The 26,463-nt window shown below is 38.1% G+C and overlaps 1 protein-coding gene across 1 annotated transcript in view; it reads left to right on the top strand.

Annotated features, from left to right (window-relative positions):
- The window catches only part of tm9sf2 (transmembrane 9 superfamily member 2), a 132,032-nt gene that overhangs the window by 62,514 nt on the left and 43,055 nt on the right, over positions 1-26,463 (top strand). Inside the window, exons 3-4 of the mRNA XM_039744815.1 lie at positions 15,268-15,361; positions 23,473-23,600. Of these exons, the coding sequence (XP_039600749.1) occupies positions 15,268-15,361; positions 23,473-23,600 (222 nt within the window). The remainder of the gene's footprint in view (positions 1-15,267; positions 15,362-23,472; positions 23,601-26,463) is intronic.

Genomic DNA, 26,463 nt, shown 5'->3' with positions numbered 1-26,463 from the left:
GAAAAGAAGGAAGAGTTCCCAACAATAAAACAGCGGAGAACCCGTGGATTAAATAAACAGGGTACTTAGTTGGCGAAGCAAGAAAAAAACGACTGCTTTATGTCGTGCTTGTTTATAAAACAGTGGAGAAGCTGTGTAAAGGCTGCTTCACAAAAAAAACAGCGGAGCGCCTTATATGGGCAGGCAGGCAAAGAAAGGGAATCAAATAACTTCTTCATTTATTACGATTATAAACAACAACAGTAGAAAAGCCGCGGATTAAATAAAGGAAATGGGTAACTGAACAGTAAACTAAGTGTAAAATACCTACACAATAAGTATAACAATCGTAATAAATGAACAATAAAACAGCGGATCTCGATATTTTCTGGGACTTTGATGATAACGATAATTCCAAGATAGTGTATTTTAAATTTATATTGAATTATTTTTGTCATCTATAGCTTTACTTATCAGGTCTTTTTTTTATTTTTAAACATCATAATAAATAAGATCAATTTAACCTAAACTGCATTTTCTAGAGGAACCCCAAATTACTCACCAATCACAATATGAAGCCTCTGCCCAAAACAAGGTAGCTGCTTCCAGTTATTACTCTGTAGTGCACTGACAACATTAGCCCCGCTGTCTGTTGTCATGCAAACCATACGCAGTGACCATGATGCCAGCACAACTTTCAGACCTTGCGCAATGATGTCGTCAGTGTGATCTTGTGGGAAGTATGATATTTGCAAACAGAAGCTTTGCAGTTGCCAGTTTTCTTCAATGAAATGCACCGTCAGGGAAAGGTATGGCTCAGATGTTCGGTTTGACAATAAATCCGTTGTGGCAAAATGCGAAACCTTTTGCAGTTTATGCGTTAGAGTTTGGCGACATGAATCATACTACTTAGGCAGAGCTGTTTGACTGAAATATTTTCGGCCAGGCAGTGTGTACCTTGGGTCTAAAGTATTCAAAAGTTGTTTAAAACCATCTCTCTCAACCACTTGAATTGGCACCATATCTTTTGCGATGTAATTGGTGACGGCGTCTGTTATGTCATGCCATCTGTTGCTTTTCTTGTCGTAAGGCACTTTTTTGCAGAACGAGTCCGCTAAAGTTTGCTGAGTATGTTTTTGTGCATGTACCTTGGTGACTTTAGACTTTGTGCTGGACAGTTGACTCCTTAAGCTTTTCATATTATTCATATTCTGTACGGTGGAAAGTTCGCCAATGGTGAAACAAGTTAGTTGTCGGGCTGTCTTTAACGGCAACGATTTACCACATAGTTTGCAGATTGCCGTCTTTTTGAGCAACATCAGTGTTTTCAAAACCAAACCACTGCCATGCGAGCGAGATTGAACCACGTCTCGCAATTAACTCTGACGACGTAGATGGCAAGGCTGTTTTATCATCTGGTGCTGTTTGCTCACTCATTTTGAGGCAGTGAGCGATGCTAACTTGCTGGACGTGCACACCTACGCAACTCGCTTTGTCTATACTGTTGCATTAGTGAATGAACTGTTGTGTTTTTTTGTTTGTTTTTTTTGCAAAGCGAGTTACATACTCGATAATTTAATCTCGCACATCGTTAAAACAGCATTTAAAATATAATCGTAAACGATGTATATCACACATGCTTACTGATCGATCATACCTATTAGATTTGATAGCTTATATTATATTATATTAATATAATATAATATAATATAAAGTAATATATAATATAAAATAATATATAATATTATTAAATATATAAAAAAAATAAATATATATAATTTTGTGTTTTTATAGGCAAGGGGCACATGTACATGTACAACATTTCCCCTGTAACATGTAGACAACCCAGTATGCATGCAGCATTTTGTTAGGTAGAAACTAAAGCTAACTTGTAGTAAGTAAACTTTATAAATAAAGTGCCTTTTGCAGACAAGAAGTCACAAAATGCTGTACAATAAAAGAAAAAGATTAAATTTGGCAAGACACAATAAGATACACAGTAGAAAAAAAATCATAACATGTTAAGTAAATTTTAAATAGAAATAAAAGTAAAATCAATAACAGTAATACTCTAAGCAAAAGCCTGGGTAAAGTTTTTTTTTTCTATCATTAAAAAATAATTTTAGTTACAGCATCTGCTTATAAGTTCTTGAATCGTTACTGATTATAGCAACAAAACATTTTTTTATAAAGTGTATGCATTCTGTTTTTATATTTGAATACCAGAGTAAACTGTCCAATAGAGATGAACAGCACAGTAATGTGGTGTCTGTCTCCTTTATTTTAGAGTTAGCCACATTTGTTGTAATACATTTTGGCAGTACTGGTTTTGTACCATTCACAAGTTGTAGTAGACCTGAATCTGATAACACCAACTCCTAAAGAGAAACGGCAGACTTAGATATTGATGCCTAAATTTCTAATGGGGAAATGCCCATCAATCTTGATATACTAATATTAGTTAGTATGGTTTACATATGCCCTAGAAACCTGTTTTCTAAAATGTCATGTAAACCCATTTTCTTGGTGGAGAAACTGGATTATTGGCCTCTTGCCTACCTAGTTAACAGAGGTGGATTTCTCCATGAATAACCAGATTGTGTGCATGTAAACCCTTAACCGGGTTACTGTTAAGGATTTTGTAGTCTGTGCATGTCCGTTGTACTCTTGTCAGCCTGTACATTTATTTGGTTCACACAGCCACGGGTGGAATAGAGCCCTGTGAAAATCTGATTGTAAAAACTGTCAGCCTCTTATCAACTTTTTTTTACTTAAACATGATCTGTTCGGTACGGAGGAGCACAATTCAAGCCAAAATTAATAAGGCGCTTAATGAGGTGGACAGATGTAGAGTGCAGCAGAGCTCACAATATTGCAGGGCAGAAAGACGTGAAGAAATGATGCAGTAAAGGGAAGATATAGAGAGACACATGCACTTTTTATGTATGGTTTTTCTATTGAATTTTCATCTAGTGACAATTTGACCATTGCCATTTCTCAACACTGTTTCTTTCAGTTTTAATTAGAATTAGCACGACACACAGGTAATTCACTGCAGCTCCTTGAATATTTTTTTCCTGCTAATATTGTATGCAGAAAAGCACTCATTACTTTTATTACTATAAACCAAAATTATAATTGGTCCCCATTGTTTTATGAAATTTCATGATTGAAGCATGGTAGCACAACTAGTAAATTTATACCTGAGTTAGCATTACATTCTTCAACGTACCTTTCAAATATATGACGTATGCTTTTTCTTTTAGTATGAGAATTAGTTTTTCAAAATCCAAATTAACGTCAAGTTTCAAGATTCTAGCAATTTAAATATTCTGTTTTGCTTGTCTTACTAATTGCATGTTTTTGGCAAATACATGTTTCAGTTAACATGGTACTTGTCATACTAATATTGATGTGTCTTGTCCTATTTTCGTTGCCGGTGTGGACAAGCCAAATAGCCACTTTGTTTGAATCTTGCCTCAATGTTTACTTACCGCAACTGTTGTTGGCGTTACCAATCTCTCCAATCCCACAGTCCTATAAATTAGTATGTGTGGATGCGTGTAAAACGCCATTACCCTTACCTCTCCTCAAACAGCCTGCAAAACTAAACTGTATACAGTGGTTAGAAAATGGACAGATGCTTGGACTAATGGCTTCTTACAATCAGAATGAATCCAAAACCTCCATTTATTGGGACAAGGTATGACACCATTTAAATGTGAATAATATTTTAACCTTGTCATTTGTGTGACAAAAGTTAAACAATTCTACCTCATTTGATCACTTAGGGTATTTTGCTCTCAGGGCATGCACAAATCTGTTTCTTGACTAATTCTATAATGGGATCAAAGTGGCAATAACACAAGCCTGTGTGTGTATTTTCCTTTTCAGTAATGCACTGAAATTCTCCTGTGTGAACTCCAAGCATTTACCGGACCTGAAACGACATTTTGGAATGCGGAGACAACAGGACAAACTGGATGGTGGAAAATTAAAATATTAATTTTAATTTATGCAGTCTCCAGAACATGTCTCTTAAAAGTGTCCCTGTGAGAAATTGCCAAGGAAGAAAACTTTGCTGAATAAAGCCCGTATCTTTGCAAACAAACGATTTGTAAAATTCAGCTAGGAATAGGGGTGAGAAGATGTTGTGGTCTAACAAGACTAAAGTTAAGGTTTTGGCATCAATGCAAATGTGTAAATGCATCACAAACCAAGCACTGCTCATTAACCAGTTTATATCATCACCATCAAGTTTTTGTTTTAGGCTAATAATTTTAATAGGGGCAATATTGTTCATGTGCACAGACATTGGTGTCCAAACTATTGGAAAGCTGAATGAGCCGTGAAGAAAGCCAAAACTGGGGAAGATATAGGCATGTGAAGAGGGAAATTATCCAGTGCTCACTGCTTGAACAACTGTGCAGCTCTGTATCAACAACGAAATGTGCGCTGTGACTCAGTCCTCACCATAATCCCTCTGGCAGTCTATGACAAGACCATAGTTTTTGTACATCCCTGTTTGCCAACTGAACTCTCTTGGCTAGAGCAATATTACGAGGAAGAGTGAACATGTATTGATGCATTTTGATGTACAAAGTTGAAGGATCTCCGAGTAAAGATTACTGGCTTTTATAGCGGGGAGAGGCAGTTTAAGCAAAGTCCTAAATTTAGAGGTTATGATTTTTGTAATAGGTTTATTTACTCCTCCACACTGGAAGAAGTTGCTTTCCAGAACTTTACCTCCCCCAAACGCTAGGTGGCAGCCCCTTGGATTACAGAAGTGCCTCTGACTCCTGTTGGTTTCCAAGGGTGCTGTCATGGGGTGCTGCACCTGTTGCTGAGACCTTGGATGCAGCTCTTCCATCACACGTGTGTGTTTTTGTTTCGAACTTGTTTCAATTAAAAGTTAGATGTTTCATTTTCTTTCACTGCAAGATGACTGTTCTTCAGCAAGCAGTCATTTCACTGCACAACATTTTTTTTTTTTTTTTTTTTTAATCTTGCTTCCTGAAAGGTACCTACTGGGTATGCACAAATATAGTTTTGCTTTTACTGCATCAATTAGGAACTCCGAGATAGACATTTACTGGCAATAACATATTTAGTCCCGTTTGTTTCGCATAAGCTATTAAATTCAACAGAATTAAAACTGTTTTGCTCCTGATTTTTCTTTTTTATTCAATGTGAGGTGCATGACATTGCAGTGTCCAACGGCAGCCAGCAAGCATTGATGGATTCCAGTTGCCCTGGTATCGTTTCTCCATCGTAGCAATGTCCTGGTGAAACCTTCCACTGTGTTAGTCACTGACAGCACCGAGATTTGCGGGAAAGAAGTCTTGAGTGACATTTTGCACTTCATTGTCTTAGAAGCTTTGAAAAGTTTTATCTACCAGCTGAATGTAGTTTGGGGCTCTGTAATTTCTCAGAAAATTGTCAACAGCGTCTTTGATGGCTTTCCGGGCAATTTTTTCTGGCCCAACTAACAGATCTTCAAACCGCTTGTCACTCATAACATGTCTGATCTGGGGGCCAACAAAAATGCCCTCTTTGATCGTCAGTTATTCTTGGGAACATCTGTCTTAACGAAAACCTTCGCCTTCCTTGTTCAGTGCTTTCTCGAAATTCTTCATGGGTCCCAGTTTTATGTGGAGAGGAGGCAAAAATATCTTTGCCAGGTCGACAAGCTATTCATGTGCCACATTTTTCTGTCCTGGAACTAACTTTTTACGGAGTGGCCAGTTCTGTCTAGAATAGTGAGACTCTTTGGCACGGCTGTCCCTTTCACAGATGAAACAACAGTACTTTGTATAGCTGAGCTGCAGTCCTAGTAACAGAGCAACGACTTTAACATCTCCACAGATATTTCAGTTGTACCTGCTATGCTGGACGTGCTTCAGCAACAGTTCCATATTCTCATACGTTTCTTTCATGTATGCTGCATAGCCAACAGGTACTGAAGGATAAACATTGCAATTGTGTAGCAGAATAGCTTTCAGGCTTAACATTGACAAATCAATGAAGAGACCCCACTCTTCTGGGTTTTGATCACAACCCATGGCTGAGAACAATCCTTCAGTGTGACAACAGAGACTGTTGACTTGTGCAAAAAATTTGGTTATATCATGATGTCGGCCTCGAAACACAGAAATTTTCGTACCTGGTGACAACAAATGCCATTCCTGCAGTCTCGAACCCAGCAGCTTGGCGCTTGCTTTTGGCAGACCCAAATCTTTGACCAAATCATTCAATTCGGACTGTGTGATCAGATGTGGATCGCCTGATGAGCACGGTTCAAAATTTGTGTCACTGTCAGTAACCTGCATTGCAGTTTCTTCATCTGGTTCGTCTTAAGATCCAGTCCTCCTGATGGTTTTGGAATTGGAAGACTGTTGTCATGTGGCACGGGTCTCATTGCTGAAGGCAGATTAGGATATTCAATTGACTGTTTTTGGCAGAGAAACCAGACACATTAGTCAAACAGAAGTAACAGTCCATCACATGGTCTTTTTGTTCTCGCCATATCATCAGAACAGCAAACTGCATCGTCTTTCGAGTGCCTCTGAGCCAGGCTCTCAGACTGATAGCACGTCTCACAGCAAAACTGAGGTGCCCATTCCTTTTCTTGATTACCAATTTTGCACCCGAAATACAAATGATAAGCTTTCTTTACAAGAGCAGTCATCCAACATCTCTGGGGCGCAAGTGTATATTCGCCACAGATACAGCATGAATGTATTGTGGCCGTTACGACATTGATGAGACATAGCGCCCGAAATCAAAACGTCTATAGCATCAAGCTTACTTACTGTTATATTCATACAGATACTATACTTTACTATACTGATACTATACATACACACTGACTATCTATATAAACCAAATGAGCAGGATCGGTGTATGCCAGCCACCTGTATAGCATGCCGCGACAGCGTCAAGCTCGTTCAGACATGCCCAGGATGTCCTCTTCCACAGGACAGCTTCCAACCTGGCCTGATTTCATGCCTGGGCATGCCCACTTACGGGAGCAAAAATGTTTGGATACAAATATTAGAAAAAATCATGACAAAACTGAAACGGTATGTGATGGGTAAATTTTGTTGTGATATTCATGATCAGCACCCAAAAATCTATAAAACACCCAACAGTGTTCAAGAAGCAAAAACTTTGTTTTGCATTTTTTTTTTTCTCTAACCCTTCTTACTAGTTTCTACAAGGGGTGCCAATAATCGTGGAGGACACTGTGTGTGTGTGTGTGTGTGTGTGTGTGTGTGTGTGTGTGTGTGTATGGATGGTTAGTCTTACCAGTGCCAACATGACCAAGCTACTTCACAATGTCACTAAGGAATGGTGAATTAAAGTAAAAGAGCCAGTGTTAGTCACCGATAATGTGATGAATATGCTTGTTTTTTTTCTCTTTTCAGAAGCTCCCAATAAATCCAAACTTTGCAGCAAAAAACAGGAATTGTTGGATCTTCCACAGCACAGGCTAGTTCCTGATGTGCCAGCCCGGTGCAACAGTGCACATATTCACAATGACATAAGTGTCAGATTTATAGAAATTAAAAAAAAGGCCATAACTGGCAGTATGGAATTGCAACACAGACAATTGCAATACATTTTTTTTTTTAATTTATTTATTTATTAATTTTATTACAATCAATACATAGCAATCAAGTTTTACAAAAAAAATTATGCTAAGAACAGATCGATCCCCACCCTTGAGAGAGAGAGCAAGCCAAACGGTGTAAAATTTAAGGCTTTTAAAAATACCTAAATCAACAAATTCTCTGTGCTTTATAAAATCATTTCAAAATATTACTGATTAGATCCTGCCATGTTTTGAAAAAGTCTGCACAGATCCTCTAACTGAGTATTTGATTTTTCCAATTTTAAATAATATAACACATCAGTTTCCCACTGACTTAAAAGAGGAGAGTTTGGGTTCTTCCAGTTTATCAGAATAAGTCTGCGTGCCAACAGTGTAGTGAATGCAATCACAATTTGTTTGTCTTTCTCCACTTTAAGACCCTCTGGAAGAACCCCAAACACAGCTGTTAATGGGTTAGGAGGGATTGTGAGTCCAAGACTGTCTGAGAGGTAATTAAAAATTTTTGTCCAGAATAATGTTAATTTGGAGCAGGCCCAGAACATGTGACCTAGTGAGGCTGGGGCTTGGTTGCAACGTTCGCAGGTTGGATCATGCCCTGGAAACATTTTGGAGAGTTTTAGTCGAGACAGATGTGCTCGATATATAATTTTGAGTTGTATAATTGTATGCTTTGCATATGGAGCTTGAGTGAATTCTCTGCATTGCTACTTTCCACTCCTTTTCTGATATATTAATTGAGAGGTCATTTTCCCAGTGTCCTCTTGGATCTTTGAAAGGAAGGGATTGTAAAAGGATTTTATATATTGTAGAGATGGAGTCTAACTCCTTGAAATTGAGCAATAATTTTTCCAGCGTGGATGAGGGTGCAAGATGAGGAAAATCTGGAAGGTTCTGTTTAACAAAGTTCCTGATTTGAAGATAGTGAAAGAAATTTGTAGCTGGAATGTTAAATTTGGAATGTAATTGTTCATAGGATGCAAAGGCGTTGTCTATATAAAGATCTCTAAGCAAGTTAATTCCAAATTTTTCCAGATATTAAAAACTGCATATGTTTGTGAGGGTTGAAAGAGGTGGTTCTTTTGCAGGGTGCCACAGAAAGAAGCTTCTCCGTCTTAAAATGCTTTCTACATTGGTTCCAGATTCTAAGTGAGTGGAGCACAATTGGGTTATTAGTGTATTGCCGATAGCGTGTGTTTATTGGAGCACAAAGCAAGGAATACAAAGAAGTACTGCAGGATTTTACTTCTATTGCGGTCCATGCCTGTGTATGTTCTTCTATTTGTGTCCAGGTTCTTATCGACTGTATATTTGCGCCCAGTAATAAAACTGGAAGTTAGGTAGAGCCATGCCACCTTCTGCCTTTTGTCTTTGTAGGGTCGCTCTTTTGATGCGTGGATGTTTAGAATTCCAAATAAATGAGGTTATTGTTGAATCTAATTGCTTAAAGAACGATTTATTAATGTATATTGGTATGTTTTGAAATAAAAAGGAGCTTAGGAAGAATATTCATCTTAACAGTGTTAATTCTTCCAGCTAGTGTGAGATGAAGGGTTGACCATCTATGCAAGTCTTGTTTAATTTTTTCCATACAGGCGACGAAATTTTGTTGATAAAGAGCTTTATGTTTACTTGTGATGTTTACCCGAGGTATTTAAACTGTTCTGCAATGATAAAAGGAAGGGTGTCTAATCTAATATTATATGCTTGCGAATTCACGGAAAGAGTGCACTTTTATTCAGATTAATTCTGAGACCAGAGAGCTTTTGAAATTCTGTGAGTGCTGCTAAGACTGCAGGCACAGAATTTTCTGGGTCCGATATATACAGTACCATGTCATCTGCATATAATGAGATTTTCTGTTCCAGTCCTTCTCTGCTAATCCCCTTTATCTGATCAGTATTTCGACAATGTATTGCCAGTGGTTCAATGGCAATTGCAAACAGCAGTGGTGACAAAGGGCATCCTTGTCTTGTGCCACGTTCTAGTTTAAAGTAGTCTGAGCAAATGTTATTGATGCAAACTGAAGCTTCTGGGTTAGTATACAGTAATTTAATCCATGCACAAATGTTGGGCCAAACCCAAACTTCTCCAAAATAGTAAAAGGTATTTCCATTCAATCATGTCGAATGCTTTTCTGCATCCAATGATAATAATATTTCTGGGGTGTTTGATTTAGTTGGTGAGTATATTACATTAAACAGGCGTCGAAGATTTGAAGATAAGTGTCGGCCCCTAATAAATCCAGTTTGGTCTTGTGATATTACTGAGGGAGCACTTTCTCCATCCTTCTAGCTATGATTTTAGAGAGTATTTTAACGTCGTTATTCAGAAGTGAAATTGGTCTGTATGATGCACATTGTAATAAGTCCTTATTTTGTTTTGGAAAGACAGTGATTAGTGCTTGGCGAAAGGTTTGTGGAAGAGATTGGTTATCTCTGGCTTCTGTAAATGTTGCTAATAGGAGGGGAGCTAGCTGAGCGGAGAATTTCTTGTAAAACTCTGCAGGGTAGCCGTCAGGGCCTGCTGCTTTTCCACCTTGGAGTGACTTTATAGCATCCAGTAATTCTGATAATGACAGAGGTTTATCGAGCTCCTCCACACTAATAGCGTCAATTTGTGGTATCTGTAATTTATCCAGAAATGCATTAGATTGTATATTGTCTTCTTTAAACTCAGTAGTATATAGGGATTTATAGTAGTCTCTAAAAGTGTACATTATATTTTTGTGTTCGATGATTTTATCTCCGTTAGTGTTAGTAATTACGAGATTGCGTTGCATACATCTTGCTTGTGAATTTGTTGCTAAAAGCTTATTAGCTTTCTCTCCATGTTCATAATAATGATGTCTGGATTTGTAAATTAGTTGTTCGGTTTCTTTAGTTGTCAAGAGGTTTAATTCTGAATGTAGAGCCTGCCTCCTCTTATGTAGAGTCTCGCTTGGTAGTCTGGCATGTTCTTCATCTATTTTAGTAATTTCGCTTTTTATCTCTGCTACTTTCTTCGCTCGGATTTATTTCTGTGGGAAAGATATGAGATAATCTGTCCTCTTAAGAAGGCCTTAAGAGTTTCCCAGAGTATTCCTGCAGAGATCTCAGGGGATGTATTTGTCTCTAGAAAGAATTCAATTTGTTTGGATATAAATTCAGTACAATTCTCGTCAGCTAATAGAAGCGGATTGAGGCGCCATCTGCGGGTGAGTGTATGGGGCTTAGTAATTTCAGCTCCAAGATCATCGGAGCATGGTCTGAAATAACAATAGCATCGTATTTACAAGATTTAATCTTAGGCAAGAAGTTATTATCTATAAAGAAGTAATCAATCCTTGAGTAGCAATGATGTACTGGTGAGTAGAAAGAATATGTTCTTGAATTTGGGTTTAAAAACCTCCAGGGATCTGATAAGTTGTGATCAGTTATAAACTTTGTAATTATCTTTGCGGTGTTAGTTGCGTTCCCCTGTGGAGGAAGTCTTATCTAAAAGTGGATTTAGAACACAGTTAAAGTCCCCAGCCATTATAAGTTTATGAGTGTTCAGATTGGGAATGGATGCAAATAAATTTTGTATAAATTCCTTATCATCAACATTAGGTGCATAAACATTTATCAAAATCATTTTACAGTTAGATAAGTCTCCCATGACCATCACATATCTCCCTTCAGGATCCAATACTACATCTGATGCTACAAATGGTACTGTTCTATGTATGAGAATTCCCACCCCTCTAGTTTTCTTTGTAAAACTAGAATGGAACATTTGGCCAGTCCAGTCTTTTTGCAGCGGAACTGATCCTTACTTAGTAAGTGGGTTTCCTGTAAAAATACTATTTTAGCATTTAGACCTGTTAGGTGAGAAAGTACTTTCTTTCTCTTTAATTCGTGATTCAGGCCTTTAACATTCCAGCTTACGAAGTTAACTGTCCCATCATGGAGACACTGATTCTGAGTTTTTGGTGTCATATTATAGTCTTAACTGGAAGTGAAATAGTTTAGGTCTTAATTTCCTATTCCCCCAAGAGTTGTTGCCATGCAGCTTATTATTACGTTGATAGTTATAATTATAAAGATTGAGATGATAGATTAGATATAGATCAAGCCTGCTCTCTTTCTCTTCCCCTTAACCCCCACCCTCCCTTTTTGCCTCCCCAGGTGAGGCTAAAACCCACTTCATGCAGTCCCAGTCCTCTGACATACCCAGAGACAGAGCACGTCCAAAGCACATCAAGCCCCCATGCAGTGGCGCTTTAAGGTTAAAAGATAGAGATATCTGTTACCAATATAGTCTTTAAAAGAGGAAAAAAAAAAAAAGAAAAAAAAACATATAATTTTGCACTTATATATATATATATATATATATATATATATATATATATATATATATATATATATATATATATATATATATATATATATATATATCTTCATCAATTTTAGTGCATTAAGATGATATCCCCAGATAATAAACCCAGGTGATGGTGTTAAAGATGTGTCCAAAACAAGCATAACAAGTCTTAATGCAGTAATAGCAATAACAGCAAACCAAGGGTATGATATTGAACAGTCTCATTTAGGGTACACATGAAATAATTAGAAAAGAAAAAGAGGAGGAAAACGTAATTAAGCACAATAAAACATAAACATTTAGCCCTAGTAATACTAAGTAATGATAAGTAATAAGTAAGTAATAATAATATAAGAATATGAGAATATATGCTGATAAAAACCCGTATTTTAAAACAAATAGATCAGACAGTAGATTATTAATCCTAGCTTTATCATTTACCGCCATGACTCACAATTATGTATCAGAATAGTCCGGGATCAGCTTTCTTAACTCATTTTCTGCCTCCTCCTTGCTAGCGAAAACATAGAAATGACCCTGCCATTCCACTTTCAGTTTTGCGGATACAGGAGGCCGTATTTGACATTGGCTTGCCGTAGCAGCTGTTTAATATTATAGAAGGCGCGCTTTGATAGCTGTTGCTGGAGAGAAGTCAGGGAAGACGCGAATGTGGCAATCTTCATATATAATATCTTCCTTTTTTCCTGAGGAGTTCCATCACCTCTAACTTAAATGATAATCGTTCAAAACGAACTATAAAAGATCTTGGTCGGGTCTGACGGTGTTTGATCCGCGTCTGCGTAAGCCGCTGCTATCTCAGATTCTGCTTTAAAGTCGCCCCGATTATTTTAGAAAAAGTTCAGTTCGAATTTCACCGGGTTTAAACTTTCTCGATTCTCCGGCAAGCCTTCAATTCTGACATTATACCTTCTATTCCCATCTTCTAAAGCAGCCAGTCTGTCTCCAAGTTTTTCTCCGAGTTTTTACATTCAACTGACATTTACTGCTCTTTCCTCGGCACTGGCAGCTAGATGTTCGGCTATTTCGATCCGATTCGTGAATGTCTCACTAAGATGCTCCAATCGATCAGCAAGCGTGCTCAGTTTAGCGAGTTTTTCTCAATGCGCTCTTCGATTTTACCCAGCACCTGTCGAAGTTCAAGTTGTACCTCTTGGCGCAGCCTTTCATTTGCCTGTTGGAATTCCTGTCGCAGCCTTTCATTTGCCTGTTGGATTTCCTGTCGCAGACATTCATTGGCCTGTTTCATCTCCTGTTTTAATTCCTGTTTCAGTCTCTCAAGTGCCTTTGCCGTTGCTTTCTCATTAGCCTTCTCGCTTTTCTTTATATCTTGCGTGAGCTCAGCGAGCACACTTTCAGTTCAGATAGCTCAAATGTGCCTTCTTGTACCGTAGATGAAGCAGCAGACTCTGCTGAAGCCGGTGTCCCCGCTGCTCCAGTCCCGCGTAATTGCGTAACTGAAGCCGCGGACCTCCCGGCCTTTTCCAGTTTCAGGTAATCCTCTCCAATCGGCGAGCTATCCACATCTGCACTCACGATCGCACCTTCGCTCCCCTTTTCGCTCTCAGCCGGCAACGATGTAGCGGACCGTGGTCCCGAGGAGTCTGTACTTTCGCCCATCTGATCCAGGTCTGTCTCTGAGAGGCCGTATCTCGAACTAGGGCTTGCTGATCGCAGCTTGGATGTAGCTTTAGTCTTCGATTCTTTCGACCCCCTTCTTGTTGGCCATGTTTATATGTGTTTACATATACTGTAGCGGTCCCTCTCGGGTTGAATAAATACAGGATATCTCAGAATAATAAGCAAATAATATGAAAAATAGCACCACTGCTAGCGGAGCTCCACTTCAGACGTCCATCTCTCGCATCGGACGAGACCAAATTCAATTGCAATACATATCGAATTGGCTGGCAAAAATAGTTATGATATTGTATCAAAACGTCTCTGCTGATACCTACCCCTATTTTACAATGGGTCAAGAAAGAATAAATAACTTCTAGATTAACTTCAGCATGAAGTATCAATTGTAAGCAATGTGCATAAAATGTGTGTCATTTATAGATTTGTTTCTCATTAATTGACATTTGAGTCTTTGTATGAAGTTTATTATTGATTAGATATATAGTGTACTTTGACTTTCAAAAAGAGCTAAAATGTACATATTTACAGGAATTGTTTTTAGGATGCTAAAAAAGACATTAATATTGTTGAAGTGCAGGTTGACTTTTGTTAGAAAAAGTGGTGACATTTCAGTTTTTTGTATTGTTTTCAATCTGATCTATCAAAATCCCAAGCTGTGAGATCCTTTAAATGTCAAAGAGAGGATATCTGAATACATTTTAGGCCACTATTTCCTATAGATATTGTAAAGAATTTTATAATATTTTAATGTACATTTTGTGGGAGGGTATTGCTGCTTACAGCCCACTTATTTCAGATATTCCAACAACCTGTACCATTCTATAGAGAGCACTATCTCCGTAAAGAGCTGCTGTTCTCTTGTTTACATATGCCTCTGAATAATCAGAGGACAGAGGAGTTTAAGTAGTTTATTGTTGTAGTGTGTCAAAGACAGACACAGCTTCTTTGGATTGAGATCTATTAGAGAATAGGCTACCGTTTCAGGAAATAAATATTATACTTCATGTTGGACAGTATTTTCATTTTTCCTAGTTAAGCTTCTTAACATAAAATGAGGAGTACATTTTAACTTGAATGGTTAAACATGTACATAAGCAGCCATAACGCTTTCTTTCCCAGCATGAACATATTTGTAAATGAAAGATTTTTGGGATTCTATAGTGAGCACTTAAAATTTAAGCAAAACATGGAGAATGGGGGAGAAAGAAGAAAAAGGCTGTAAAGTGAATTTTGAAAAGTATAACATTAAAAAATGGAACTGAATTAACCTGGTTGGATTAAAAAAAAAAAAATCAAACCATCATGATGAGTTGAGTAAAACCCTTCAAAGGATATGAGTGTAACGGAATCTGGAAAATTGGAAGTGATGTCCCAGCATGAAATGTGCATGAAAGTCACTTCTCTGAAATGTGACCTTTTTATACTTAAAAATGGGAGTGGGGGTGGGGTGTGTAGGGTACTGGTTTGGAACAAATATAGTAAATAAAATATCCCCACAAGGCACATCACTTTAACAGAAACATGCCTGTCTAAACAGTGACTGCTTTGCTATTTTTGCCTTGCTTGTGAGTAAAATGAAGAATGGCTAATTTTTAAATTTATATGGATTACTTTTGACCTGCTGCTGTGACTTAATTTATCTCATTTGTTGTATCATATTTGTCTTTTTTTTTTAGATTTGATTTTTGTTCCATAACCTCAGAAAAACGTCCCTCTGAAAATCTAGGCCAAGTTTTATTCGGTGAGAGAATCGAGCCTTCGCCATACAAGGTTTGTATCCAAGAAAAATAATAAACATTCCTACTTCAGTATGTACAGAAGTATGGAATGTGCGTTTCCTGTGTTACTTTGATCCTTTCAGACTTTAAAATGCATTTCCATTGTTTTTGGTACTGTAAGATTTTTCCAAGCGATATATTGTAAAATATGACTATGTTGTGAAGCAGTATAATTTTTATCATAACAATAGTATTTTTCTTGTCTGTGTTTTTGTTTAATTCCAAAAGAATTATGCTAATCGTAATAAGAGACATTTCATAATGTGTTTCTCAATATTTTGTAAAACATTTTTTGTAGTGAATACTGATATGAGGTACTAGTTGAAAGACCCACTTTTGTTTTTAAATGGTTGCCTCTAGGTGTAACCACATGTATTACAATTCTTAAATAATTGGAATACAAATATGAGTATTTGTATAAAGATGGTAAATTTTTAGAGGAATGCAAGATATTTTATTTAGTTTGACCAAGATGGCTAGGGAAAAAAAATTATGATCAAAAATAAAGTAACTGGAGATATAGGACAGTACAGAAACAACCATGAGTGAAAAAATCACCCTACACTATCTCAGCCTGAGCCAAGTGTTAAATTATTTTGGGATTACACAATTGGTATAAGGATCCAGTTAATGAAAAGGAAAGTGAAAGAGCAGCAGTTAAGGCTATGTCACATTATGTGATTTGTATTTATTTATTTATTTATTTATTTATTTTTTTTAAGTCCTAGCCTTAATTTGCATAATCTTAGCAAGTTGGAGGCACGCCCCTGTGAAGCCAGTCACATAATGTGACATGTCCAGTGATTCACTACAACTAGTACTTAGCTTACTTTGGAAAAAATCAAACTAATTTTTGCTCTGTGTGCTTGAGCTGACAATCAGTAAATGCTCACCTGGAAGCATAGTGCATTTAATGCCGTGATAAGGAAAAAGGAACACCGGCTTTTGGACCGTGCAAACAGTAGAGAAACATATCTATCTATCTATCTCGCGTTTTACATACCACAACAGAATGGGGGGAAAAGACAAGAAAAAAACAGACTTTGGTCACCACTATTGGGCATGAGCTGCAAAGTCCACTAGGTCCTCATCAGGGAGATGTTGTATGCTCATGATGCTGCATTGACTTTCTACTCACAAGAGCAACTGCAGAGACTAATTGGTCAGATCTGCAGAGCATGTTGAAACTTAGGCCTCGCAATCAGTGTGAAGACGACCAAGAGTAGAAGAGTACTCCAGACAAGAGAGGTGATTAAATACTATTCATATGTGCAACCTCTAGTGCATTCTTGACATGAGCTGCTAGGATCACTTGACAAGTAAGGAGATCATTACATGTGCCAAGATCCCAAGTCTATACACGCTAATGATGCAGTGCCGACTTTACTGGGTTAGTCATGTCCACCAGATGTTTGAGAAAAGGATCTCTTGTAAGGTGAACTACTGGTCCACTTTAGGAAGGTCTGTGAGTGAGATATGAAGTCCATGGGCATTTAATGTTAACACCTAGGAGGAATTTGCCAGTAAATGCATGCACTGGAGACCGGAGATCCAGAGTGGAGATGGAAAAAGAGATGCCACACTAAATCAAGCTGTAACAGAGAAGTCTGCAAGATAACAAGTAATCCAAGAAATAAACCCAGGCAACAGCTTTTTGTGTAGCTGTTGCCAGAAGGACTGAAACTCACAAATCTAGTTCTACAGGCACACCAATTGCTGCTCTATGAGCATCTCATGATTTCTCATCCATATTTGCATATGGCATGGTCATATATATATAATATGACAGTAGCAGTTAATGAGAGGATAACTTTATGTAAAAAATTTTTGTGAGAGAGGACTATGGCAAGAAGCAGCAGAAGGTATGTAAAAATGTTTTGAGTGTAGCCTCCTTGGTATTATTGTTCTTCCAGAAAACAGCCAAAAAGTTACATTTTTTCCAACAAGAAAAAATATAATGTGTAACAAACTTGTAAATAACAAACATCAACATAAATACAATAGAAAAGTTATTTTTAGTGGCCACTGCTGTACTGAAATAGATTTGGTACACATCCTTTGTGTGATACGTTTATAGACAGTCGGCAATATGCAGCTTGATATTGCAATCGGGGAAAATAGAAGCCTGTTTCTTTGCACTCTTATTTTTGCTATTGCTTGCACACGAGAGGGTATAATGTTCATGCCTGATCTGCACAAGAAATGCACCCCGTTGTATTTTTGCTAGCTAACACAGTGGAAGGCGTAGTGACTTTCACATTTTTCCTGACATGAACATTTAACAGTTGCTGCATTGTGAACCATGCTTATGGGGCTTGCATCTTTTTTATTTATTTATTTTTTTGTCCTTAAACTCGATTGCAATTATTTTACCTTTGTTACAGTGTGACACTAGAGGGCGCTGTCGCTTCTCAAAACCCACAGACAAACGTCCAAGACACCAAGTAAAAGCACTAGAAATAATTTTATTTTTTTTCTTCTTGATATATTGTGCTTTAAGCACTTCCAGCACCACAATACACAAATCAATAAATCAGCCCTCCTCTCCCAGCAGTTCTGTTACACTCCCTCCTAACTCCGGCTCAGCTTGCTGGGTTTCCCATAGTCCTTGACCTGGAATTGCTCCTGTCCTTCTATCCATGTGATTCATTAGCACTTCCGGGTCAGATGAAGACTTATTTTTTTCTTCATCTCGGAAGTACTTCTGTTCTTCCGTCCCCATGACTTGGGAGTACTTCTGGGCTACAGGTAAAATAAAAATCTCGTCTTCCTTCAGTGTCCCACGATTGCACCCAGCAGGGCTGTGAATCCGAACTCCATCTCCTGTTGTACCCCGCAGGAATCTGTGGCACCTCCATGCTGCAGGGAAGACACCATCTAGCGACCTGGGTGTGTCGAACGTCCATCACAACAGCTACTGTTGCACCACACTGAAGTTTCTTTTGACAATGCTGGGTATATTATGGTAGTTTTGCCATATGGTGCTGCATTATGCACAAGTTTCACTTTCTGTGTCAACATCTCTTCACCAATTCGCATTGTGATCCCTACCGCTCAATTCGAGCAATGGTTCTGATTCAGTTCATTTTAAAACTGCCCTTGTTTGCCATTTTTAATTTCGTTCGAGGCTCTGCCCCACTCATGAATATTGATTTATTTTATAGTGGGAAAATGCATAGAAGTATTCATGAGTTTTTTGGAAGTACAGTTTTATTTCATCTACTAGATGGAAGCAGAATATTGTTCCAAGCATTATTCAGGCTTGAAAATATAAAGCAGATCATTATATTTTTGGGGTTAACGACAAGGTGGTTAAGGGAATAGAGGAAGGATATAAACTGGAAATGGGTCCATTGCTGCTACAGATATGTTCATATACCCCTTGATCTTTTTTAGTTAGATAACAAATGTAAAGAGAGAACAGAAATTGACAGAGCACAAATCCTTTAAGCTCTTTAATGAAGAGCTCTCAAAAAGTATACAAAATTCTTGTGTCAAGACATAAAGAATTACTGGGTCTGAGCTAAAACGACTGAAGTCCTATAATTCTGGCCTGTCTAAGTTTACTGAGAGTAGAGATGAGCAGTCATTCCACAGTAGAAATATAGGCTATACAAAAATACAAGACGTTAGATAGAATTTACTATATATGTTGAGGCAGCACAGCTTAAGTTTGAATCGAATGGCTAGGTATACCGCTTAGAATTAAGGCCAAAAAGTTCTGTGTGGAGACAACCAGGCACTGCTCATCACTTGTCCAATACAGTCCCCACAGTGAAGCATGGCGGTGGCAGCATCATGCTGTGGGGGTGTTTTTCAGCTGCAGGGACAGGACGACTGGTTGCACTCAAGGGAAAAATGAATGCGGCCAAGTACAGGGATATCCTGGACAAAAACCTTCTCCAGAGTGCTAAGGACCTCAGACTGGGCCGAAGGTTTACCTTCCAACAAGACAATGACCCTAAGCACACAGCTAAAATAACGAAGGAGTCGCTTCACAACTCTGTGACTGTTCCTGAATGGCCCAGCCAGAGCCCTGACTTAAACCCAATTGAGCATCTCTGGAGAGACCTAAAATGGCTGTCCACCAACGTTTACCATCCAACCTGACAGAACTGGAGAGGATCTGCAAGGAGGAATGGCAGAGGATCCCCAAATCCAGGTGGGAAAAACTTGTTGCATCTTTCCCAAGAAGACTCATGGCTGTATTACTTCAAAAGGGTGCTTCTACTAAATACTGAGCAAAGGGTCTGAATACTTAGGACCATGTGATATTTCAGTTTTTCTTTTTTAATCTGCAACAATTTCAAAAATTCTTTTTTTTGTCTGTCAATATGGGGTGCTGTGTGTACATTAATGAGGGAAAAAATTAATTTAATTAATTTTATTTTAGCACATGGCTGCAATATAACAAAGTGAAAAATTGAAGGGGGTCTGAATACTTTCCGTACCCACTGTACATAATAAAAATATTAACCGTCAATCATGAAAAGGGAACTTAAACAACCCATGCACACTAGGGAATCCATTCCCGTTTACCGGGATTCCCGGACATTTTTCATTCCTGCATTCCCAGGAATGAAACTGCTATAATTCCCGGGAAACCGGGAACGGCCAAGTTCGCATATATAGCACAACATGCAGGGTTCCCGAATTCCTAGGAATGGATAAACCTGTCCGGGAATGGATTCCCTAATGCACAATACCTGCCCAGACTAAAACTGCAACAGTCTTAAATGCTTTACACCTGTCTTTATATCCAGTCAGTCTGGTGTGGCTCACCTTGCCCCTCTGGCGCTACCAGTACATGAAACTTCAAGATAGCAGTGACATGATGTTCCCCTAATTTTCAAATGGGTTAATGCTCCTGTAATGCCCATGACTTTATGTACAGTAGATTCCCCAATAACTGAAGTTGCCCATCAATACGATCTTGTTCACTTAGAGCAGTGTGAGAAATACTGTATTGAAAGGTAATGGGCCCACTCGATTTAAAAAAAAAAAATCAAAGCAAGTTAACACAGTAGAAATTACCCCCAAAAAACTGAATGTCAGTTTAAATGTAAAAAGGAGACCACAAAATGCAAACCTTTAGTTATTCTAGATTGCAGATTAATTCTGTGTTGCTCCATCATGCTGTATTGTATTATTTTTAAAGGTTTTTTTTTATATCCTGTGCCTTTTGATAAATCTGTTAGGCTTTATGTACCCATTGTAGATTATTTGAGGCTATTCCTGTATTCACCCCTTATTGCATAAACTGCTTGAATTTGATGGGTTTCCACCTCTGCTGTACAATATTGGTTTTCCAAATCTGCATCTGTTGCTATTTTTAATAGTAGGCTAAATTTATTAAGAATATTTAACTTTTATGGATGCAAGGTCCCTACTTTGTTTTATTAAAATAGTGGTTAAAGCTTCTATTTTCAAATCCTATACAGGTAGTCCCCAGGTTACGGACATCCGACCTATGACTTGTAAACGGGCCGCAGCTGTGACGCATGCGCCTCAGTAACAGCGATTTCATCATCTTCGGCCTGGGGGTGCTGCAAGTGGTGGCTGGAGGGGGGGGCGATTTTAGTGCCTACGCAGTTTAGTGTCCCTTGGGCGGCTCCGGGCGGCAAGCAGTTTCACTGCCCGCCCACCACACATGGCTGCCCTGTTCGTTCTTGGTGGGCGGCTGGTAATGCTGCAAGCGGTGGTTGGATGGAGGCTGGAGGTGGCAATTTCGCTGCTTACACATGGTAGTGTCCCATGGGCGGCTCCCAGCGGCAATCGGTTTCACTGCCCGCTCGCCAAACACAGCTGCTCCATTCGTTCACGGTGGGCGGCTGGTACTGCTGCAAGCGGTGACCCGGTTGTGGCCGAATGGAGGCCATTGAGGGTGAGTGGGGCGGCGGGGGAGTAGCCTTGTAGTGTGCATCGGATGGCTGCCTATTGAATGGGGCGATTCACTACCCGACTTTGGCTGCACCGTGTTCGTTCTCGGTGGGCAGACACTGCAGGCAACATACTGTAGTGGAGGTGACTGTGAGGTGGGCTGGTGATAAACTGCCCGTCAATGCCCCCATTTATTCTCAATGGCAAACCTGCTTGTACTGTTACGTACATAGCAGGAAGTTGTCTCTTGTCAGTACATCAGACATGTTGACGACTAGAGCCTTCCTGCTGTGATAGCATGTACAGTGCTGTGCAGAAAAGCTCATCTTAATCTTTTGTCTTCACCCTTCAACAATGTCTCTGAAACACAAATCTGATGCAAGTGCTGGTTAATACAGTAAAGAGAAAAACCATCACCATTGAAAATAAAGTAGAAATAATAAAAAGGTCAGAGAGAGGTGCAACTCCATCATTCATTGGCAGAGCACTTGGTTACAGTCAGTCAACAATAGCATTTATTAAATTTTATGTACCTGTTCCTGCTTAAATACGAATTCAACTTAAGTACAAACCTACAGTCCCTATCTCGTACGTAACCTGGGCACTGCCTCTATTTATCAGGCAGTCACGTGTAGCAGCTATCCTAGTTGACCATTTCTAAATACTCATTTAAGGCTCCGTCGCATAACAACTTTTTTCTAGAGATTTTTAGTCACAGCCGCCTTTGAGTATTTTGTGATTTGGAGAAAGTTATTTACCTCCAATTGTTTTGTGTGACATTCCCAGTATGTTAGTCCAAGGAGTGTGTGACTCCCTGAAAAAATAAAAACAGTTTTGATTTTTGTGTTAAGTTTTAGTGGCAGGATCCGTGTGTGCAAAAGTTGAAAGCCGGAAATACAATGCATATAATGCAGCTATGAGAAATAGGGAATGCAGGTGTTTTGGACTTCACAAACAGAAGAGAGGCTTGTCTGTCTGATGTTTTGCATACCACAACAGATTAGAAAAAATAAGTAGATGGCAGAGTTTGTGGATGATCCTAGAAACCCTTCATAATATCTTACCTGGCAAATCTTGTGCTATAAACTGTCAGAAAAAAGGGTAGAGTCGCAATACTTTGGAAATGAGGTGCTGTGCTGAATAGACTGCACAGTATTTTAATTTTTTATGCCAAGTGAGTTTAAAGTTGTGATTTGGCATACTCTAGAGAGAGATTGGCAAATGCACTTGTTAAGTTTGAAATCCTCTGCAACTAGTCCGGTAATGTGCAACTGGATTTTAAGGCTTGGGAGCATGAGAAAATGGGCAATTATTTTCATTGTTACGTATCAGAAGGCAGTCTTGGATGTATCATGCTTATATATGCTGTGTTTTAGCATTTAGAGCATTTACTAATGTTTAAAATTGCAGTTGTTGTTGTTGAACAAATGTTCAAGTGCCAGTGTTTTTTTGTTCCTAAATGTTGTTTTTTTTCTTTTTCTTTTTTTTGCATTTGTTTATTTTATGGGGATGCCGATTATTTGCACAATAGTAATCTAATTTTAATATGGTATTTTGTAAACTGTTGGTTGATCTGTAATTTTTTCTGGATTTTGTAATGACGGATGGGCCAGTTCATTTGTTTAAGAATGTTTCAGTCAGTTCTTCAACTATATCCTAAATTATGAAACCGTCCTCAATAATAACATATGTCTACTCTTTGATGTATCTTGACATTTCTCACTGTATCTCTGTTACTCCACACAGTCCCGTAAATTCCAGGAACTGTTTTTCCACAAATGCATTGCAGCTACCACCTTTTGAAAAACCTAGCATGTGGCTTAATTATCATATGATTTATGTCCAAGAGGTGCCCAGTGGAATGTCTTTAGTGTGATATGATCGTTTGGGGGGGAAAAAAAAAATGCAGTGGACTGTTTCTAAAAATGTTGTCAAATGTCTGTTGTAAAGTCTAATCTGGTACAAGAAATAAATGGATTATTACTTTTTACATGTCCATGCAATTTAAGAAACTTTTGTTTCATGGTTGCCCAGTGACTATCCCAGGACTGGTTAAACAAGTTGATTGCTTTCTCTCATTTTTGAAATTAGCTTCTGACTCTTTGAACATGTTTTATGATATATTTTTTCTCAAATTATCTCTAATATGCTTTCATTGTTGTGTAATTGTGATGGCTATTTACATTTTTGACATTTTATAACATTCTTTTAACTCCTCCTTAGTTCAATTTTATGAAGCCAGAAAAATGTAAGCCTGTCTGCACAAAAGTTTATGATACCAGCAAACAAGAAGATAAGCAAAAACTGGAGTTTTTGAAGAAAGGCATGCTTTTAAATTACCAACATCATTGGTGAGTATTTTAACGAAACACCTGTATATTTATTTTTCTTTTGACCAGTAAGTCTCATTTATGTACAGTAAATCAGATATACTAAGGATTTGTAGCTTGCAGTTTGTTTTTGCTAATCGGATTACTTCACATAGTTGAATCCATAGGAATTGCCTATTTGTGACAAATCAATTGTTTCCTGGCTTGGTACCACTTAGTTACATCCTAAGTCATCATAATCTTCTATACATCATGGGGAAAAAAATGTGTAATACAGCTGTGTGTTTTAAATAAAATCTTAACATTTTAAGCGAATATACTGAAGCATCATCAGCATTAATTAACCAAAATATGCATGCTCGAACTATGTCCATGTCAAACAGTTTTTCAGCCAGCTTTATGTATCTATTTGTCCAATTCATGTGTAAGAGTAAAGATATAGTGAAAACATGCCCCATAAAATGAACACAAGTACATGCATTTTTCAATACTTGGTGGCAGTGGACTCAAAGCAGAAAGCAACTTTGGAAGGGTCACTAAAGTATTGTACTAGGAGCAATAATAATAGAATTTGGACACTGTCAGTTAAAAATATTACAGCAATTCAAATGTTTTAAACATGGTTGTTAGGGATAAGTAAGTGAGAGGCAATTTGTACAAAAAATCAATTGGCTGTAGGTACAATCTTGGTGATAACACCAAGTGTGGCACAGGCGCAGAATTATATGCAATCACAAGTTACACTTGTACTGTTAACCATGAGTTGCTTTACATTTTTATCCCTAACGGTCTGGGCCGTATTCTGCTGCTATCTAGTGGATTAAATGACATCATTCTACTGAATAATCATGAATATTTCTGTTTTTGCCACTCTAAGGTAAGTTGTCAATATTCTTGAGTAAGGCAGTACCTCCTACTATAAACACAATGGCAAATGAAAATCCAAAAGGCAGTTTTAGAATGAAATGAAACTGAAGTATTCCTTGAATTGAACAATAGTGATGACAATGAGAAATAGTGATCAGGGGTCTCCTGTATAATGCTGTGCATATAATTCACACTAAAACATGGCGTACGGACAAAAGTGGAAATATGTGTACCCACAAAAAAAATTCAGATGCATACGCCAACTTCCACATTCTTGCTCAACATAAATACCAGGCAGTGTGAAATGTATGCATGTGCCTGCTGCCCCACCCTGACTTCTCCCAGAATTTTGACTCTTTTGAATATGCAAATCAATATAAGTAGCCTCTTAAATTCAGCATATTGTGAAAACACAATGGCAGAAGCATGGGGAAAAGAATTTCAGTGAATTCCAAGTGTAGGCAAGGAAAAAGTACTATTTGTTGGTTTAAGCAGTGGTATAAACAGCAAAAGAAAGTTGATCGAGTGACCCGGTGGTGGAGAAACTCGAAAGGTCACGTTCAGAAAGTCACATAGTGCCCAAAATAAAAAGAAGTGGTCTGAGATCAAAGTCACAGTGAAAAGGCAAGTCGTAGCCCACCATCTGAGTGTCATATGGAAGCATAAGGGTATAAAGAAAAGCTGGGACACAGTGGGGAGGAAAAAGTCAATTGCCACTTTAATAACATAGTTTATTTTGTCATTAAAGTACAACGTTATAAACTTCATCTTAAAATGTTTAATTTTCTGGTTTCCCAAATCCCATCATAATTAAAGTAGCATGTTAAATACTTTGTATTCTATGTGTTCTATGTACTCACACTATGCCGACAGGACACAATACATGACATTCATAATATTGCAGTTCTCTGACCAATTTAAATACTAAGATGTATACTTGATATTTTGATGATGATAGGAATTAAAGGATGCATTAAACATGGGGGCACGGTGGAGCAGTGGTAGCGACAAGCTGATACCCCATCCAGAGATTGTTTCTGGGGGCACGGTGGAGTAGTGGTAGCGACAAGCTGATACCCCATCCAGAGATTGTTCCTGCCCTCCTACAAGATGCTTGCTGCACTGTGCACAATTCTCGAAAATTTATTGCAGCACTATAGTCTCTTTCAAATGTACTAACCCCCAATTCCTGTCCTTCCTTTTTTTTTTTTTCTCTCTCCAAGTAACCAAGCACCACGCAATCAGCTCTTTAATAAATGTCAAGCCACCTGTAAGCTTATAATGCTGATATTTCAAAACGTTTATGGAAAGTTGAAAAATCTTCGTACTGCATGTTTAATTATTCCATCCATCTATCTATTCAGGGTTGAGTCAGTCCCAGCAAGCCCACAGAGTCTGGCAAGAACAATCCCTGAATGGGGTAGCTCATCACTACTGCTGTCCAACATGTCCACATGGTTAATTATTAACAGTATACATGAAGTTTAAAAATTAATCTGTATAATGTAATAATAAACTTTACTGCATTTTATCTAAAAAAAAAAAAAGGATATCAAGAGCTCCAAGAAGATGCCGCTTAGAAATCTAAATCGACTTGGAAGGCAGTCGTCCTCTGTAAATTCGCTCTCTTCTATTGAATTGAATTCCTTTATTATTGTATGATACAATGAGATTCAATATGCAAATCTTCCCTATACCTATTTTCCTATAAAATGGTAAAACAACAATAATAATAATACAATAATGAAAAATATACAATATGAAAGCATAAGTGGCTCAGGTTGAACAATATTACAACTGCAGTGCTAGTTTACAGTGAGGCAAGTGTACTTAAGTACAAGCAGTTCTACTGGGAGCACTTGATGGGCTGATTGAGTGCATTTATAGTTCTTAGTATGAAACTGTTTCTGAACTGTGAGGTCTGTACAGGAAAGGCTGTGAAGCGTTTGCTGAATGGGAGAAGTTGAAATACACTGTGTGCATGGCTGTGGCATCGTGTGCTAAAAGCTGTGTCCCG

This window comes from Polypterus senegalus, chromosome 2 (genome assembly GCF_016835505.1).
Source record: "Polypterus senegalus isolate Bchr_013 chromosome 2, ASM1683550v1, whole genome shotgun sequence".
In the NCBI taxonomy this organism is placed as follows: domain Eukaryota; kingdom Metazoa; phylum Chordata; class Cladistia; order Polypteriformes; family Polypteridae; genus Polypterus; species Polypterus senegalus.
Note: the sequence above shows the minus strand (reverse complement) of the source record. Positions and strands in the feature narration are given on the sequence as shown.